At 39.3% G+C, this 19161-nt stretch overlaps 1 protein-coding gene and 1 long non-coding RNA gene across 3 annotated transcripts; one reads left to right on the top strand and one right to left on the bottom strand.

Annotated features, from left to right (window-relative positions):
• Positions 1–851: 851 nt before the first annotated feature.
• Positions 852–17898, bottom strand: pkdccb (protein kinase domain containing, cytoplasmic b). 2 transcript variants are annotated; one of them, XM_077539720.1, is made up of 7 exons: positions 16776–17502; positions 14782–14895; positions 11662–11933; positions 9703–9782; positions 7811–7918; positions 4223–4399; positions 852–3089 (listed from the first exon to the last, which is right to left on the bottom strand). In XM_077539720.1, exons 1-7 carry the CDS (start codon positions 17499–17501, stop codon positions 2998–3000), a joined length of 1569 nt encoding a protein of 522 aa, XP_077395846.1. In that variant the 5' UTR covers position 17502; the 3' UTR covers positions 852–2997. The 2 variants fall into 2 exon arrangements, with proteins under 2 accessions (XP_077395846.1, XP_077395847.1); XM_077539721.1 differs by lacking the exon at positions 852–3089 and adding an exon at positions 7008–7054 and having other exon boundaries at positions 4299–4399; positions 16776–17898.
• LOC144032062 (uncharacterized) lies at positions 9721–12082 on the top strand. The gene is made up of 2 exons (XR_013287676.1): positions 9721–10011; positions 11725–12082. It is a non-coding gene; the product is annotated as an uncharacterized LOC144032062 (long non-coding RNA).
• Positions 17899–19161: the final 1263 nt, after the last annotated feature.

Here is a 19161-nt window from a genome sequence, read left to right as displayed (position 1 = left end):
CCAAAACAAACCAGACGCCAAACATTTTTTTTCTCTTTGCTGATGTGGAGGAGGATGAACCGCAACTGTACATGTCCATAAATCACCTCTTATTACTGGAAGAAAAATCAGCATGCTTTTTTAAAAAAAAAATTTTAAGAAATATTTCACATTCTATGAGAACATGAGGCGAAAAACATCAGATAAAGACAAATATGGTCAGCTAGCTTCCCTCGCATCTCATCTTATTTGTTGCAGAAATGAGTCTAGTTCATCTTATTTCCACTCTACTAGTTCTAGTTAGTCAAACAGTGTTGGTCCAGTTTTCTTTTCTTTTTTTTAAATCGAATCACAGCACTGCTTATCTTAATGTTAATCTGACTAATCTGCTGGCTTTGTCCAGACAACAAGGGGCCAACGTGAGGCTAACAGAACCCTCGGGTCTTCCCACTGACCCCACCATAAAAGTGTAATTTGTGGACTGGAGTGGCCTTTTTCACCTCAGTGACCATTTTTTTTTTTTTTTTTTTTTTTTTTTTTTTTTTTTAAATACGGTATATGCAACTATTGATCCAGAAAGCCATGCCCTTATCTCCCCAGGCCCATTCTTGTGCAAAGACTGTACCTTTGCTTGACAGTAACCCCCTTTCACCATGAGAAAGAGCCAGTAGGTGTGCTCATTTACATTAGTATTAATTAAGGCCCATAATGAGCTCAGCATGACGGTAGCATTTCAATGCATTCCCGAAGCATTGTGCAAACTCTGCGGAGCTCCGGAGCTTTGCGGGCTGAGCATGTTCAGATAGGTGCTAATGGAGAAAAACAGGATGCATTGTTAAACCTTAGAAAGTAAGATGCAAAGGAACACAGAAGCGATTTCAGTACAAATTTATAAAATAAAATTCTGCAGTTACATTTGGTGCAGTATAAAAAAAAAAAGTGACTCATTTTCCATTGAAAATAATGGTATCACCCACAAGGTGCACTTAAAACTCTAAAAGCAAAATCGTGTAAGAACAATTACATTTGATCATGACACCGTTGACAAATTAAATTAACTCGTTTACAAAATTATGTAAACAAAACTGGAATGATTTGTAATTATTTTTGTGTAAAGCGGTGCAGAAAATCGACAGATGGATTTAAACGGCAGCTGACAGCAGCCTGTTTTTGACATGACATAAAACAAAAGATTTCAAAGTGTAACGTTTTGAAAACAGTCTTGTCTAAAAACTGACAAATGTTATAAAAGTGAATTATGATTGTGGATAGTCTGGGCACGGCCGTAATGTTAAAACCGTAATATCGGCACAAAGTGCTATTGTGGTATTTAACGCTTCTGCAACCAACTACAGCCAGCATAGTTGCATTACTTTCATTCAGATATTACACAGGCCATGAAAAGCTGTTTTTGTAAAAGAATAAGAGCAGTTGGTGCACATTTGAGAGGTTTTGCTTAACAAATTTGAATTGACAACTACGGGCCTGGCATGTATATTACTGCATTGATGGACTTTTGAAAAATGCAAATATGAAAAACTGTTTTCACTAGACTTTTGTCATGTAAACACAATGCAATGTACAAAAAAAATAAATAAATAAATTCATTTGGACCTGCAAAAAGGTACAAAAAAATGTTAACATGCATACCAGGCCAGCAGTTTTTAAGAAAACTACACGCACACTTCCCATCTTTACAGACTCCCATATTGAAGATCTGATGGAAAAACCATTTTTAAATATTTATAATTTCAGGCCCCAAAATACCATTACGGCAAATGTCTGTTTGTTTAGATAGTATGACTCTGTGTTTAGTTTAATCATCTAGTAGCTATTATAAGTACTCTAAGCCATGGTGTTATTTTGCCTTTAAGGTATACTGCAGTTATATAATTAAGCTATAAATGTGCTTTGAGTATTATTATTATTATTATTATTATTATTATTTTTTAAGAAAGTCAGGCTATTCTCCGTTTTATTGTAATCAGCTGTTGGCAAGCTAAAAATGCTAGATAGGCTAACTATCACAAATCCTGTCTTTAGCATTAAACTCTACCTTGCACGAACTAGTGGTTGCCCTTAGTTTTATTCATTAGACTGAGCTCTAATAAGCTCCTTGTGTTAGCTTCAAACGCTACCTTGCGCTAACTAGTTGTCGCCCTAGCTAGCATAGTTTAATTTGCTAGACTGAGCTATAATTAGCGCCTGACTTTAGAGTCATATGCTGCTTTACTCAAACTAGCTGTTGGCTGTGACATAATGCTAGGTTATGCTAACTACCTGCTAAATATAGCTTTATTTGCTACAGTATTTCGCACTGTCTGCAGTGTTATAAGCTAACTAGATGTTGCACGTCATTCTATTTGCTACACTGAGCTAAAACAAGCTCCTGGCTGTAGCTTCAAATGCTACATTACGCAAACTAGCTAAACAAACAGACATTTCCCCCACACACAAGTTAAAAGCGGTGTTGTAAATGTCTCGTACAGATCACAGCGCAGCTAAGCCACAGAGCCATGAGAAAACAGTTGGCACCTCAGCGCATCGGCCTGAGTATGTACTTGAATAAGAGCTTGTTTTCTTTCCTCGTCCTCGGGCTTTTTGGGCTGATGCCGCGGCTCGACTTCTTACCTCCAAGCTCACCACGGGGGAGCTGGCTTCACAACAAGCAGAAAATAAAGTCAAGGTAGCAATATAAAAAAAAAAGAAAAAAAAAGGGGGGGGGGGGGTTACAAGGTTCTCTTTCCTTAATGTATCTGAAGGGAAATCCCTTGAAGTAGCAGTTGGAAGAGGCGGTGAGCTGGCAGACGCATGAAATGAGTGTAGTAAATGTAAGTCCTAGAAATACATCACATTTACCCGCGACTTCTCTCCCGCTAAGCTGGGGGCGCCACTGGGCACCGCGGGACTCGTCTAATTTAAGCGCAACATGTTGCTTTTTTGCTTCACATCATCGGGAGTACATGAGCTCCACTACATATTCTCTCTAATATCATAAGTCCCATCCGTGCGTCATATTTACACAGCTGTGCTTTTCTTCACGTACACCTCAGAGGTTTCATCAGGCACCAAAAGACTGAAGCTGCTCCTGAAAGTGGCCAGCGGGCGACCTGCAGTCATGAAATAAAAAAATAAATAAAAAAAGTGCTGTTAAAATGAATGTATTAACCAATGAATTAATCACAAAAAAATTATCGCATTAATCATGTATTAACACGCACACTAATCACATTATTAATTTTGACCACAGATGATCCTTTAGCTGACAGAGGATGGTGACGTAAAAGGTAGCACAGGTTGTTTGAGCAATAAACGTAACTACATGCATTAAAGTAAAGCATTTAATCAATGTTTGCGTATGACATTCAGAATATTTGTTCATGTCAAACTATTGGGGTCATTTTTCTCCCCATTTTAAAATTATGCAAGTAATTAACTGATTAGAAAAAAGCAGGATGAGCGTGTGCAGTGGATCCATTTTTTTTTAAGATATCCTCATAACATTAAATATTGAAAAAAATGAACAACAGGTGCTCTTTAAAAATGTTGATAAAAAGCCTTTTTAATTAAGCGATTAATCGTGATTAATCAAAATTCTAAGATGCGATTGATTAAAAAATGTAATCGTTTAACAGCTCTAAATAAAAAAAATGATAACATGTCAGCTATGTCAGTAGAGTACTAAGCAAAAGTCTGAGTTGTATCGTTTTAGCAATGCTATGCTATGTTTGTAAACAATAGGTGCTAAAGTACTTCCGGGTTGCAGGAAGTGATTGACACCTCTGAAAATGATGAGGAAAACTTTGCGCCGACACATATACCCCCCAAAGGTTTAGCTTTTGTTTCAATTGCTCAAAAAAAATAAATAAGTTGATCCAGCATTTTCATAAATACCGGCATTAATTTAGCAAAACATTATGGCTAGCCTGTTAGCGAACGTCAGCGCTAGTGTGCCAACCATGTTATGTCAAATATGTCCACCACATCTATTTTAGATTTAACTTACTGTTTGCTGAAATGTAAATTACGGCCTGTATTCCGTCACTTTTGGAAACGATTTGCCTCATGTAACATCTTATGACTCCAATTCACACATTGATTGTAGGAGAGAAGATGGATAAAATCATTTAGGCTATTTACTGTTTTCTCAATCAATCTACCTTTTTCAAATGATAAAAAAAGGAGATTTGGCAACTTGAAAACCAATTTCGCTGAAGTCACACTTAATGTAAACTTAACTGACCTGCCCATGTTTTCTGTCCAGTCAGAGTGAAGCTGGTGCACTGTGAGTGCAAGTTGCAGATGTGCGCTGCCTCTCTGGCGCTGTGGACGGACAGCACGCAGCCTAGCTGGCTGTAGGACGGCCAGCAATGGTACTCCGTGTTCCCTGACGTCGTCATACCCCGCGTCACGTTGTAATCTGAGCACAACAACACGACACATTCTCATATACGGAACAAACAAACAGCCCTGTGCAACTGTGATGTCATTTTCAGTTGGCAGCAAGTGGCAAAATGGCCGCCCCCCTGAGATGAATAAGAACGGGTGGATTTTGCTGTTTAATTCATATTCTCCAACTACAGGGAGTCCTCGAGTTAAGGCACTCGACCTAACGGTTACGCCCGGTCTGCCATTTTGGCTCCTCGTCCGCCATTTTGGCTCCTCAGCTAGTGCTTGTGCACTATTTTTGGCTTTTTCACCCTCTTTTTTTTCCACATCATGGCCCCAAAGAAGAAAACTACATCTTCTATCAGTGTTGGCTCATCCAAAAGAAAAGAAATTACCATGGAAACAAAGCTAGACATTTTTTATTCTGATGTAAAGGGAAGTCGGAAGTTGGAAGTCGAAATTCGGGTTACATCGCTAGCATAGGAACGGAAATCCGATGTAACTCGAGGACTCCCTGTATTATTCATCCGAATGCCATGTTTAGACTAGTGGAGCTGCATTAAATATTGTTATAAAGAAAATTTTTGGGCCAACTTCTAAAGCTTTCATGGTGGCAGCAGTTTGACTCTGGTGCAGATGAATTAAAAATACATTCATTTCAAATAGTAGTTACAAATGAGAAACAGATTGTGTTCGACTGTGGTTCAATTTTGCGCCATGCACAAAAGCAAACTACAATCAGAATAAATGCTTTTTTAGTGGCCCTTTTTTTCAATCCCTTTACTCAACATATCGTTAGCCTACCGCAACTTTTTGTAATTGCACCGTGCCGGCCTCTCCACAACATCTTGAGCTCTCCTCTCCCAGCGTGTTGCGCCACATTGAACGCATCACCCCTCTTCGACCCAAACATTTGCCTTACATTAATCATTCTAATTCTTCCAGTCAGGCGGCCTGTCTTAAATCATCTGCTCCACATTAGCCATGAGAAACACACACACACACACAAATACACACGCGCGCACGCACACAGCCACAAGCTGAGTCTGGGAGTTCATAGAGAGGAGACGCACTCTTGCAAACTGTTAACCTTCTGAATGGGGGAGAAAAAAAAAAAAAAAAGATATGAAGATCAGCCTTCTGGGGATGAAGAGAAGAAGAACAAGGAGTGTTCAGAGGATTTTTCTTTGGGCGGGAATAAAAACGAGGCCTGTTGCGGAGGGAAAAGGTGGCCGACCTCAGCTGTTCGGGCACCAGAGACTTATGGATGAAAGCTCCCTTTGTGCTTCGCGCGGAGGGTGGGAAACGGTCGAACGTATAGAGAAGCCGCCTTCCCTTCCAACGCTTCACTTTAAATGTCGCATTGGCCTCAGATGTGGATCTCATCTGTGGAGAATGTTCTTTACATCTGCCAGCTATTTCAAAATATGACTTATTACCTGTTGACACTGTCTTTCTTGCACACATTCGTTATTACATTGACATCATCCAGGCCTCTTCTTTTTTCTTTTTTTTTTTTTGCAGTGCATTACTTGGCTGCAACAAGCAAATGTGCTGTTGATTCCGTTTCATCTCGTTTGCCGTTGAAAACAAGGAGTAACCACATACTGATAACGGGACAAAGTTTGAGCATTTTTACGCAATTCTGATCAAATAATAAGAATTGCTCAGATTTTTACAGCCTCTTTAAGAGAACCAAGGATGCGCTTATATGCACCATCATTTGTGTTTGCCTAAAAATGTCCACAATTCAGCATTTAACAACTCTATGTTAAAGTTGTGCCGTTTCAAGCAATAAAAATTCATTTCAGAGAATTTTTGTGGCTCAATTTGCCTTAATTTGAGCTATCATGTTGTTTATAAAGATTCAAATTAACATTGTTTTAGTTAAAGTTGTATTGCTGGGCAATATCTGAATTTCTACATTCCCTTTTCATATTTGTTGTCCATTTGACATTCATATTTAGAATAAAATATAATATAATATTAAGTTACTTATCAGTTACTCGCCATTTGAAACACTTCACTTATTCTTGCTCAAGTAATTATTTGGAAGACTACTTTTTACCTTAGAGATATGAGTAACTTAAAGTGCTAGTCAACCGTAAACATTTCTTGACAATAATATAAGTGACCTCACTAGCCTAAAAAGACATTCTGCTTAATATTACATTTTTGGAATGAGTTATGAAGCAAAATCCAGCCGTTTTTATCCATTTGAGTTGGCGGCCATTTTGCCACTTGCTGTTGGTTGAAGATGACATCAACGTTGCTCAGGCAACAACCAATCAGAGCGCACCTGTTTTCTGAACCTGCACTGTGATTGGTTGTTACCTGAGACCTGAGCAACATTGATGTCATCTTCATTCGACAGCAAGTGGCAAAATGGCCGCCCCCTGAGATGGATAAAAACGGCTGGATTTTGCGGCTTAACTCATATTCCACAAACGCAATATTAACCAGAATAATATTTAGACTAGCGGGGCTAAAATAGGACCAGATACTTCAGAAACAGATATGACACAAAAATGAAGAAGAAAAGTCTTGGATTATAGGTTTGTGGAATTGACACAAGACAGCATTAGTGTTAAGTGAAAGTGGCCAACTGGATGTCATGTGACTGCTTGTGACCTTCTCACCTTACTCATGGAAACAACCTGCTCACTCCGCTTTCCCACAGCTTACCCTGTTATTTGGAAAAAAAAAACCCAACTGAGCCCGCATATTAAATCTCTCCAAAAAAAAAAACTCCCACACAAAAATGTGAAATAATATACACATTTTTGAGGCTCTCTTATCGCGCTCCCAATCAGCCATGCGGAGGCTTGACTTGTGGCACCTCCCTGCGAAGCTAAAACATTCCCTGCTGGTGTTAGCTTCGGCGCCCGTGGCCTCTTTCCCCTCAATCTGCGATTAAATTCACAAAGAGCTGCTATATAAACAGTCCGGCATCTGGGGGGGATGGAAAAAAAAAATAAAAAAATCTCACCACAGGAACGTAGCCAGTCGTTCTGTTATTAATATTTCATGGACTGCAAGGACTGGCAGTTGAGTTAAGTGTTTACAGTTAGCGGATACAACAAAAGAAATGGCTTTATATGGCGAAATAAGGCAGGACGTAAACTTGAGTGATTCTTATTTATTTAAAAAGTGGCCCAACTTTCCGTGTATCCCAATCCCGACAGACTTTCTGAGCCGGAGACACGCGGGATTAATCTCGCTCTGTTGGTTTTTGTCCTCTCATTCCAGCCGCCTAATAACCTGTCAAAACAACCCAAGCGAGCGAGAGACCACCGGACCCCCCTTCCCCCCTTCCACACACCTCACCCAGCCTCCGAAACAAAATGAAAACAGAGGTGCAGACTGTGCCGCCTTTTCAAATAAGGCCCAGCATTGTGTCCGCCAAAGGCGGGTCAATGTAGCGTGTAAGAAGCGGGCTTACCTCGAAGTACGGATGAAGGCAGCTTGTCCAGGTGCAGGCCAGACTGGTAGAGGTGCAGGATGTGCTCGAAAGCATCCAGCGTCTCGTTGATGCCGGCTTTCAGCTCACCTGCAAAAGGACAATACATTCAGCACATGTGGGTAGAAAGTAATCAGACCATCTATGCATAGTATTTGGACACAGGGAGGAAAAATATGGACTTCCTCTGTGTGATTTGGAGTGTGTCCGAGGGGAATGTTTGTCCATTCATCCAGAAGAACATTTGTGAGGTGAAAGTTCACTGGGCGAGGGGTGGCGGGGCGGTCTGCTAACATTTGGAAGCGGAAAGTGCACGATTGTCAAAAATGTCTTGGCAAGATGAATTAAGTTTCACAGAGGGGGTTGAACTGATTGCCGGTAATCGCTAATCACGTGTTTTTGGCATATTTTGGACTTTTGACTCGCCCGTCGCTAATGTTCTAAAATGGTCTGTGGAGCAACAAAATGTCCGTCTAACAAGGCGATGCAGCCTTCATCCATTTGAACATATTTAAGAGAATAAAGAGAAAATAACCTGGGTGTGGATGAAAATAGCAATTAGCCTTGCTAGCCTTGGCTAGCCCGATTGACACTAGTCTGAAAATGACACGGACTGGCGGCAAACAATGAATCTTAGTTGCCAAAATTATGTTCAATAATGTGCAGGAATAAACTGTATGATAGGGGATGTGGCTGTCACCACTGAATATTTTCAGAATCCTTCAAAAAATCTGATATAATTTAATTTTGCATTAAAAACTCCTGATGATGGCATCAAAAATGAATTCTTGGTCTACAAAACCATCAGCAGGGGAAAAAAAAAAAAAAAAAGTGTAGTGTAAGGTTTTAGACTGGCCAAGTCAATCAATGGACCTGGAACTGGAAGAGGCTGCGGTAAAGGCCCAGAAAAGCATTTAAAATGGAGAATACAAGTCTGGTAAAGTCAATGGTTTTGCCACCAAATATTAAATCTTTTTCCCGGTACTTTTGCTCACTTGAGAAGCTTCAAACTAAAGGTGCTCTGTCCTGCGTTGTTTAACACAACTAGATGTAAATAAAATAAAAGCCATAATTCTGAGCTTTTATCTAATCCATCTGTTGATTTGAATCCCAACTGTCTTCAGTTTAAAACAAAAACAAAGTGAATTGGCCGTTCCAGGACTGTATGTAGCACTTGAAATATACATGGAAATAGACAGACAAAAAAAAAAAAAAAGATATCAGCATACAAGTAGAATCAGAAATTTGGACCTGCATTTAAAATCCAACTTAATCCAAGTTTCCCTCCTTCAATGTCCACAAAGAGTTTGGTGCACTCCCATGCCCTTGCACGCATCCTTCAACAAAAAAAAGTTTGTAGCCAATGAATGCATTGTGTTTAATCATGCGAACATGATCAAAACACATGACAAAACAATCAAAAAATACAACTACGCCAAGTTGTTTTCAGGCCGCTTTGCACGGTTGCCTGAAATTATCTCCCTAAAGATCTGCATGCTTTTGCAAAGTGGAGGCTGACATGCTAACAATTAGTCCACAGTGCTGTTACAATTACAAACACGCAAAAATGGGAACCTGAGCCAAATGAAATTTAGATTTGTGATTTTCTGTACCCAAAAATTATATTTATGAATCCAAAGTATTGCCCAGTGGGATATACAGAATTGAAAGGTGTGTCTTAATATTTTGAATCTATTCCTCAGAACTTGTATTCATTATCTTGTCACCTGTCAACTCACTATGAGGCGTATTAAATAAAAACACTTACAGCAGGGGCCTGTCATGACAAGACCACAATAGCACAATGATTTACTCCCTGTGTGATCTTGTGAAGTTATAGCGACGTCGTGTTAAGGCGGAGCTCTGTTGCTCACCTGTGACGTTCATGATGCGCTCGACCAGGTGCGTGAGGCCGGGCGGGGCCTGGTGAGGCAGCAGGTAAGTGAAAAAGTACCTGGGAGCCATGTGAAGAAAAAAAAAAAGAAGAAAAGAGAACATCCATCATGGAACATGACTTGGAACCATAAAGCTGTCGAGGATCTGAAGGGATGATCAAACGCGACAGGACTCGCTTTTCGCCGCTTTATGAATCACGCCTTTAAGCCGCAAATTTGCAGCTCCTGTACGTCTTGACTGGCAACATTATGTCAACACGGCCTCGATTCGAGCACTCACGCTCAGGGGTGGGTAGAAGTACAAATACTTTGTTACTGCACTTAGAAGATTTTTTTAAGATTGATTGAGCTATTGGGACTTCTACGGTGGATAAAAGGGTCAGCACCTACATGGAATAATGTGAACCTGGGTAAATTAATAACAATCATGCCACAGAATAGACAGAGAAGCAAGACCTGATTAAGAGAATTGTTTGATGCTATTAGCTAGTGGCTCCAAGAATAAATTAGCAGTGGTGAACGCATTCTGGCATTCAATATTTTTCTGTTTAATCAGAAAAAAAAAAAAAACGAATACAAGTTAGCAATTTTTTTTCAGTTGCTAACATTAGCTAATTTACTTTATTTATTTATTTATTTATTTATTTATTGTCAGTTCAAAGATATGAGAATATGTTGTTTTAATGGTGTAAAATCCATACCCAAAGCTAGCAAAGAAAAAAAAAAAAAAAAAAAAAAAAAAGCTTGTGCCAACTTCACGACTTCGTGTCGGGCAACACCAATTATTTTAGTTAACTTAAACTAATGAAAAAACTAAAACTAAAATTCAAAAAAAATTTGTGAACGAAATAAAATAAAAATGAAAATGCTTTGAAATAAAATAAAAATGAAAATGCTTTAAAAAAAAAACAAAAAAAAAAACTGAAACTACATTTTATGAAACTACCTAAAAATACCTAAAACTAACTAATTACAGCAGAAAAGTCCTTTATTTTAGTCTTTGGTAATTAATTTAATGCACGAGCCTTTGGGGATGATTTTAAATGTGATTTTAAGTAGATTTATTTTGATATTAACCAGAATAAGGACGTTTAAAAGTGTGTCACACAGAAGTGACATCATCTAGCAGCAGCCAATAGAAAAGCACCTTCAGATGACGTCGCTCTCGTGGTGTTTTTTTAAATATTGCGCACAAGTAATACACATTTAAAAAAAAAAACTAATACTGAAACTAACTAAAACTGTTTATTAAATAACTAAAACTACTAAAAACTAACAGAAACACCCTGCAAACTAATTAACACTAACTAAATTAAAAAAAAAAAAAACTCAAAATGAAATAAAAACTAACTAAAATGAAAATTCCAAAACTATAATAACCCTGGGCAGCACTGAGGTCGACTGGAAGAGATGAATGTAACTTAAGTAAGAAGAGGCTGAGTAGGTCCTCAAATAAGCTTTAACATCAATGCTAATTTCCATTAGCCAATCTACGGTGTTTCACACACGTTAGCATTAAGCTAACAAACAGTCAGACGAAACTATATGGTTTGGTTAAACATCTTGTGATTAAATAATGTTTTGTTGTCTTGTTTTACAAGTCACTTTTACACTAAACTTTAGCTAGGAGTGACAAGCAGTTTGAAGCAAGCACACTTCACAGCTTATTCAGAGAACAAAGTGAACGTGCGTGAACAGGTGCTCAGAAATGTTTTTAACAATGTTATCATTAGCTTAAGTGTGTTTTAACTTTAAATGTTTTGAAAACATGTGGAAGGGATAACGCTATTTAATAATTGTCGTTTGTAAAGTCTCCGAATCAGACATTTTCACCTAACGTGGGTGAGTCTGGAATATTATCTTCTTACTGTTGAAAATGGCTCATCGAGTCAAATACTGTACCTCCTTTAAGCGCCGAACGTACATACTCCCGCTTACCTATAAGCATTGTAAATGTTCATCTTCTCATTGAGTCCCTCGCACACTCCACTGGCCAAACAGGTCAGGGTGAAATTTCGGTGCGGAAACTGCAGGGAGCAGTCGGCGTCGCGGCTGCAGGGCGTGTCGGCCGCGCTGGCGTCGTCCAGGTCGGTGAGCTTGAGCTCGCCCGACACCATGACAAACTGGCGGGGCTGAAAATCCAGCAGAGCCACCGATCCCAGTGGAGAGCGCGACAGGAAGTGGAGGAGGCGAACCAGGTCCAGACACACCTGGTGGGACGCCAAGACAAAAGCCTTCTCGTTATCTGCTTTGCTGTTTGTTTAGCTGCAGAGAGGTAATCCTGTTAAGATAGTCTAATGGGATAATGACAGGATTCATCAGACAGTTGTTTATTGACATTAAAAGGCAATTTACTTTATCTACTTTCTCCCTCTTTTATAAATCCCACTGTGTCTTTTTTAAAGTTCCATTTTACAGTATTTCATGAGTCACTTTGTCATGAGAACCCTGGGCTAGTATTTACCCTGAGTCCCTGACGTGCATAGCAAAACTCAACAATTGCCTATAGATGCTCGAGAATGACTGCAAAGTTCTATTTGGGTCAAAATGAAACTCCTCAATTTACGTCAATAAACTTTCTTGGACCAAAATGCCACCAAAGCAATACCGTTATTGCATTAGCCCGAGCAAAAAGCAGTGAATAGATGAATTTTTCAGCAATTAACGGAAAATTTCCCCACAAAAATCAAATATTTGATTTATTGGTCAAGTCTATAAAAGCACACAAGGAATTTGTCTTCACAGTCACAACCCATTCGAGAAACAGGAAAAACAAAAAAAAAAAAACAGGGGGAGACAGAATGGGAAGCCTGGTGGTTCACCATTTAGCGCCCCAAGTTTTTTAGATGGAAACAAAGGATACAAATTTTGGGGGTTAATAAAGTTGTTGGGTTGGAAAAAAGAAATAAAAAAAACAACACATTTTTGGTTTTAACTCTCAAATGGGATAAAACAGATATACATTATTTCAAACAATTATTCTGTGAAAAAAAATCTTAAAAAAAAAAAAAAAAATCTAAATTCATCAAAATGAGAATTAGAAATCCCTTTTAGTGTTTTTGCTATTCCTTGAAGATGTATATACTAACTGGATATTAAGGTTAAAAATACCCTTCTGTCTTTCATGTAAATACAACCAACATCTAAAAATTCCGCCTGTAAAACATGATCATTTGCTCCTGTGAGCCAGCCAAGCAAAACTCAAGCTTGTAATAAAGTTTCATTATCTTCAGTTATGTTTCCTCAAGGCTCAAAAACAAAAACAGGAAGGCTGCAAACAGCAAAATGAAGACATCAGATGCACACTGACAAACCATGAAATGACGTGCGTGAGACAGTACAAGTATACTGCAGCTAGTGTTGGATACTGTAAAGCTCCGAGTTGGACGTCACTGGCACAGTAAAAACGGCAGTGGGTGAAACCGGACACCGCTGGATTACTGCAGCCCTCACACATGTAGCTGACACTGAGCAGGCTGCGCAGCACCGGGGAGGCTTTTCGAACGCCTGTTTAGCTGAGGAAACGGACCGTACGTTCACTGACAACAAACTTGGTGGGGAGTCTGAAGAGGCTTGCATAAAACAATCCCATTTGACGCGGATGTGTAAAAATCATTGTAAACATGGGAACGAGCAGGCCAGGACAGTAGTTGTCGCTATGTTTGTACATGTTTTTATCTGGGGAAAAAAAAAACAAATTATTGGGGGAGGCTCAATGTTGAGACTCCATGTTTCTATTTCCAGACTCTTTAAGAGTGTGACTGTGCAAGAAAGACACATTTTAGACTACATTCAAACCACAACAGCCCTGTAAAAATAGATATTTCAGTTCTAGTGACGAGAAAATAATGTAATATTCAAGTTAGCAAGGCTAATACTGCGATTCCTGACATAAAAAATATTCTAATCTGAATAAAAACATATTTATGTATTTAAGTATTGGTGTAGTTAAAGGGATACTAAACTCGTTAAACAATTTTCAGCAGTGAAAAGTGAATATTTTGTCCAGAAGGAATTTGATAACTTCATATTTTTCATGTAAAATTAATACCTTTAAAAAGTCATTTTTCCTACTTGCTGTCGACTAATGATGACATCACCAGTGCTGAGGAAGTAGGTAACGGCCAATCAGGGCTCACCTGTTTTCTGGGTTTGGTCAGTATACTGAGCCATGATTGGTCGTTACCAACTTCCTCAGCACAGGTGATGTCATCGTCACTTGACAGCAAGTAGAAAAATTACTTTTTAAAGGTACTAATTGTACATGAAAAATAATGAAGTTACCACATTAATTATCAACAAAATATTAACTTTTTACTACTGAAAAAGGCTCACTGAGTCAAGTATCCCATTAATAGTGACACAATAAAAAAAATAAAAAAATAAAAGCATAGATTCTGTGACATAGCGCAAGCTAGCTATGCCTACAAAAACGCATCATCCCTTTCGACAGTCCACTGGCATGGCCGCTTTAGAGTGCCTCATTGTCAGCCTTGACTGTGTGCAAAGGCCGAAGAAGAGAAGAGAAAAACAAGTCCAACATAACAGCCAGTGTGTGGACCGGCATGGCCTCTTTAGAGCGCCCCGTTGTTGCCCAGAAGGCTTGTTAATGACACTCTTTTCTATGGTGAGACAAATTTAGAAGACATTTACTTTCACTTTTACAGGAACAAAATCAATACGAGTTCTCTTCCCCCCCGTCAGTCTGTCCTTTTATTTGAAACACAGCAGCAGCACACTCCACAGTTGGATCCCTGCAGTGCCAATTCGGCCCTCTGTCGACTCCCACTGTGAGCATACCTGCAATGGGGGGTTGAGCTAAAGCTATGTGTGCGCGGGTGCGCGTGTGCCGAGATGACATTCCTAGCCTGCAGTGGATTAACTCCCGGTCTCATCTCCATTCCAAGCCCGGCCTGATCAAATACACCGAGGGACAGATGTCAACACTCCTAAAGTTTCATCTGGAGGGCTGCGCATGCGTTCTCGCTAACACTGGCAGGCGAGAAGCGAGAGGCCAACTGGACTGCGGTTAAGCAACAAAGTACGTGAAGAGCTTACCCTGAAGCGGTCCTCCCAGGGGCTCTGGAGCAGCTGGAGCATCTGCAGAGGGTTCCCCTGCTCCAGGATGACGGTCACCGGGCCTCCCGCTTCTCCAGCACAGTGACCGCGCAACTGTTGAAAACGCATTCAAACGTCAGGGGATGATGCAGCAGTTTGTTTGCGGGATAGGGGAAAAGTAATAGCGGGTTCAAGTGTGGCGGGAATGAGTGGATGGCGAGAGAGCACAGAGGCACATTGTTGACTTCACCCTAAAGGCCAGGAGGGGTCAATGGATTTAATTGAATTAGATGGGAAGGCCTTGCACAGCAACTGGGATTGTCAGCTGGCAGACTGAATGGGAGACAAAAGGAAGATGCGGCCGGATAATTTATTTATTTATTTCTGTATTTATTTTCATTTGTTGACAATTTATCAACATGCCAAAGTCACACAAAAGCATGGAGCTTGCTTTGTTGGGCATGCTGGAACTAAAACTTCTCCAAACAGACCCTCAAAATTTGAAATAGTCTCCAATGACTTGAAAAAATGAAAAATTTGCACCAAAAAACAAAACAAAAAAAACCACCCATTCTGTACTTAATTGTGCATTTTACATTCTGTTAGTTGGCTTTACTGGAGTTTTGGCCTGCCTACACTATTTCATACATTTGTTTTGAACTTTTGGGTCATTTAAAAGTTAGCATGTTGCTTTTCATTCATTGAAATTGCAAAATTGTGATAAAATCTGCTCTACTTTACTGTGTTCCATAATTGTGTTTTAAATTAACTTTGAATTTTCAATATTTAAAGCACTTTGTGGCCTATATGAGCAGGACTACAATAATACATTGCACTTGTTTATAGAGTGGCCTATAAACACTTGTGTCTCTATAAAACACATTTATGAATAGCTTTTGAGCCTTTTAAGGGAAAGCTTAAACAAATTAACAACAAAAAATGTTTTACAGGTTTTTCGTTATTCACGTTACTCTCTTTTGCTTTGGCATTCGATATCTTTCTCTTCAAGCAAGCACTTTTAAATAAGCTTAAGGAAAGATCTTTATTCATAATGTATGTTTTTGGATAACTTTGTGTCATGTAGTGGAGGTTTGGATTCAAAGGCCTTATGCATCCATTAAAGTTGGGGGGGAATAAACTTTGCTTTCAAAATATGTTTCATGCATTTCCCCTGTTCAGTGAAGCACTTTGCATTAAGAAAAGTGCACAAAAGTGTTCAAGGCTTTCAGTCATATTCGTTCATTTCATATTTTCATCTGAAGAACTTTGTGGCCTTTGAAAAGTAATGTACACAGTTTTACTTTTGCATTTTGCGTCATAATTGTGTTGATGTTAATGCTGTATTTATTCATTAAAGTTGTGGGGCATTTCTTTTTTTTTTCTCATGTTTGGCCATTTTGCATTAAATGCCTGTCCCGTGGAACACTGTGCAATATAGCGTATGAAAAGTGCAGACTATAGCCTACATTAAGAGCACTTTTAATTTTTTATTTTTTTATCTCATGAATGTTTTTTTTTAATTTATATAATCATAATACCTCGTGTCCATTGTGTGGGATAAGCGGTCGCAAAAATGGATGGATAATCATAATTAAAGTTTTTGTCAAGATTTGTTTTTTGTGTGTACACGTGTGCCAAATTAAAAGTTTGTAAAGGTCAGCTTCAAGTCAGATCTGTTGTGCATTCTGCAACTTTAAGCTCAAGCACATATAGCTGAAAAGTACTGACAAAACACTTGATTGCATAACTTTTGGGACTTCAAAAATAAAGGGCTGTCTTAAAGATGAACTTATTCAATTTGACATTTTTTATTTGTTGAATTTCCGTTTTGTTTTTTTACAGCCCGAGAGGATTTCTTCCGATCAGCCATGCAAATATAAAAACATATGCTCATATAGGCCTAAGCACTTTTTTGCATTGTATGTTTTTACAAATGTATCCAGGGGGGGATTAACAACAATATGTCGATGATGGTAATAATAATGAAGGTGCACCTTAATGATGTTGGGATGCCGCAACCTGTGCAGCAGGACAACTTCCTTGCTGAGCTTGTAGGAGACCAGCTGACGGCATCCGTGGGTGTCCTTGAAGCCCTCCACGCACTTTCCCATGTCGATACCGTTCTCGTTGACCATCTTGAGGGCCACCGGCTCTCCCCCGGCCAGCGTCACCTTCACCACCAGCTTGGTGTACCCGGAGCCGAGCACCTCCAGCGGCTGCATGTCCCGCAGAGCCCCGCAACCCAACGGACTCCCGGCGGCGGTGGAGCCACGCGTGAGCTCGCCCCACAGATTCGAATCCCAAGTGGGGGAAGGCTCCTTGTCGCGTCCCGGGGAAAGCAGGGGCAGGATTTCTTGGCGTCTTTGCGCGAGTTGGTGGCTCAATTCCGTGCGGAGAGAGGCAAGTTCTTCATCCAGATCTTCGCGGTCGCTTCCGAGGTGGCGCACGCTGCCGAGGAGCAAGCACACGAGGAAGGAGAGCACAGCCACCGACAGCACCGCGGCCGCGCGTAACGACTTGCCCACTGCGGCGGGCATGTTGCACGGCCAGTACAAGGAGAAGGATTGGTGGTGACGAGAGGGTGCAAAGGAGAAATAATCAGCTCCTTCCACCTCCTCCTCGTGGAAACTCCCACTTGGAGGTGTGTCCTGTCCGCGCGTAACTTTACACCCGGCCGGCCAAGCCAGCCAGCCAGCGGGAGTTCTCGTCAACGTCAGCATATTTCAATGCAAACACTGTGCAATACATACGAGCAGATTTGATGATGAAACAGATGACCGGTGCAACTAAAACTTCACTCTAAAAAGAGAATTGGTGAATCAATTTAAGATTACAAATTGAATTGTTGACCAATTTAATAAAAATCACTTCAAGTGGTAACATAAGCTTGAATTAAGTTACAGTGTTCCCTCGTTTTCTGCTGGGGTTAGATTAAAAAAATACACTTAGAAATGTTTTAAGGCTCTAAAATCCCCGACCGGACAATTTATACACTTTTCTCATTGAGGCATTTACATGTTCTCACATTTCTCTCTTGTTCAAACTTTGACAATGTTCAAACCTTCATAAATTTTATAAAATATTACTGTAAAAAAAAAAAAAATGCAAAATTGCACTTGCAATTCAGCGAGACCGCGAAAAGTGAACCACGTTATAGCGAGGGAAGACTGTAGTTCTAAGTGAATATAGTTTAAGTAATTATGAGTTCATTATTTTAATTAAGTTAATCCAAAGTGACTCAAATCCAAAGTATTACGTTTAATGAATTCCTAATTACTTAAATTTATAAGGAGCTAACTTAATTCAACCATCTGTTACCAATTGAAGTGATATTTTAAAGTTGGTCAACAATTCAATTTGTAATCTTAAATTGGTTCAACAATTCTCTTTTTAGAGTGTGGTTGTTTTTCGCAGAGGATAAAGAATATAGGCCTGCATACGCTGTCTGGATTTGTTGAAATAATTGGATTAAAAATAAATGTGACTCCTTTTCGCACAAAAAAAAAAAAAGAGGGGACAAAAAAGAAGCTAAATAACCAATAAAAATTTGGTTCAAATTGAGCCAAGTAGCGGTTGGTCCCTTTTTGACCCAATTTTGAAAAAAATAAAATAAAATAAAAATGAAGTGCTGAATGAAGTGTGACTTTCTAGAATGTTGTAGAAGTCATCATTTGAAAATGTAAACACCGGCAGAGATTTTTGGAAGTGTTGCATATTGATATTTATTTATCTGTTTCCTAAAGTGAGAAATCATTAAGATGATGCATGTTCACAAAAATATGCATGATTAATAACAATAATATAAAAGGTAATTTGTGTAATTTAATTCTGTTTTCAAATGTAGGAGGTACAAGTTTAAAAGTCAAGTGCAGATACCAGAAAAATCTAATCAAATGCTGCACCAATAAAAATATTTTATTTATTAAATTTTAGGTACAAAGCATTGAAATGAATGCAAGAAATATTACAGGACTTGAAGGTAAGGTAAACGCTCGACTGGTTTGCCCATCCCTGATTTCAGCTTCCTGGAGTTGAGGATGGACTTTTTTCGTGCTCACTTCCTAATGTGGTCATCAGGAGGAGACAAATCCTCCTAACTCTCACAAAACACTCACTGAACGTATCTTTAGGTTAGACGTTCAGGAGTTGTATCAAAACTAGGTCCAGGTCTTATAACGAAAAGCAAATGGACTACAGTATTTTTTATTTATTTTTAAACAACCCACAAAGTATTTTTTCTGAACATTGCATTTAGTAAGACCATTTTTACTATCTACACGTCTTTGCTGATTGGCTGGGGGATATCGTGGCCCTCGACTGCCTCAGCAGACAAGACAAAATGTCCGCAATGGCGTTCGTTCACAGCCTAATTGCAAATAA

Source organism: Festucalex cinctus, chromosome 12 (assembly GCF_051991245.1).
Source record: "Festucalex cinctus isolate MCC-2025b chromosome 12, RoL_Fcin_1.0, whole genome shotgun sequence".
In the NCBI taxonomy this organism is placed as follows: domain Eukaryota; kingdom Metazoa; phylum Chordata; class Actinopteri; order Syngnathiformes; family Syngnathidae; genus Festucalex; species Festucalex cinctus.
The sequence above is the reverse complement of the archived record's forward strand: the minus strand, read 5'-3'. Positions and strand labels throughout refer to the sequence as shown.

Bases quoted from the DNA above. Each gene is read 5' to 3' on its own strand.
- pkdccb (XM_077539720.1), bottom strand. From the start codon at position 17,501: ATGCTGACGTTGACGAGAACTCCCGCTGGCTGGCTGGCTTGGCCGGCC. The intron at 9,783-11,661 runs GTAAGCGGGAGT...CATGGCTCCCAG, and splicing joins AACATTTACAATGCTTATAG to GTACTTTTTCACTTACCTGC. The intron at 4,400-7,810 runs GTAAGCCCGCTT...TGTTGTGCTCAG, and splicing joins GCCTTCATCCGTACTTCGAG to ATTACAACGTGACGCGGGGT.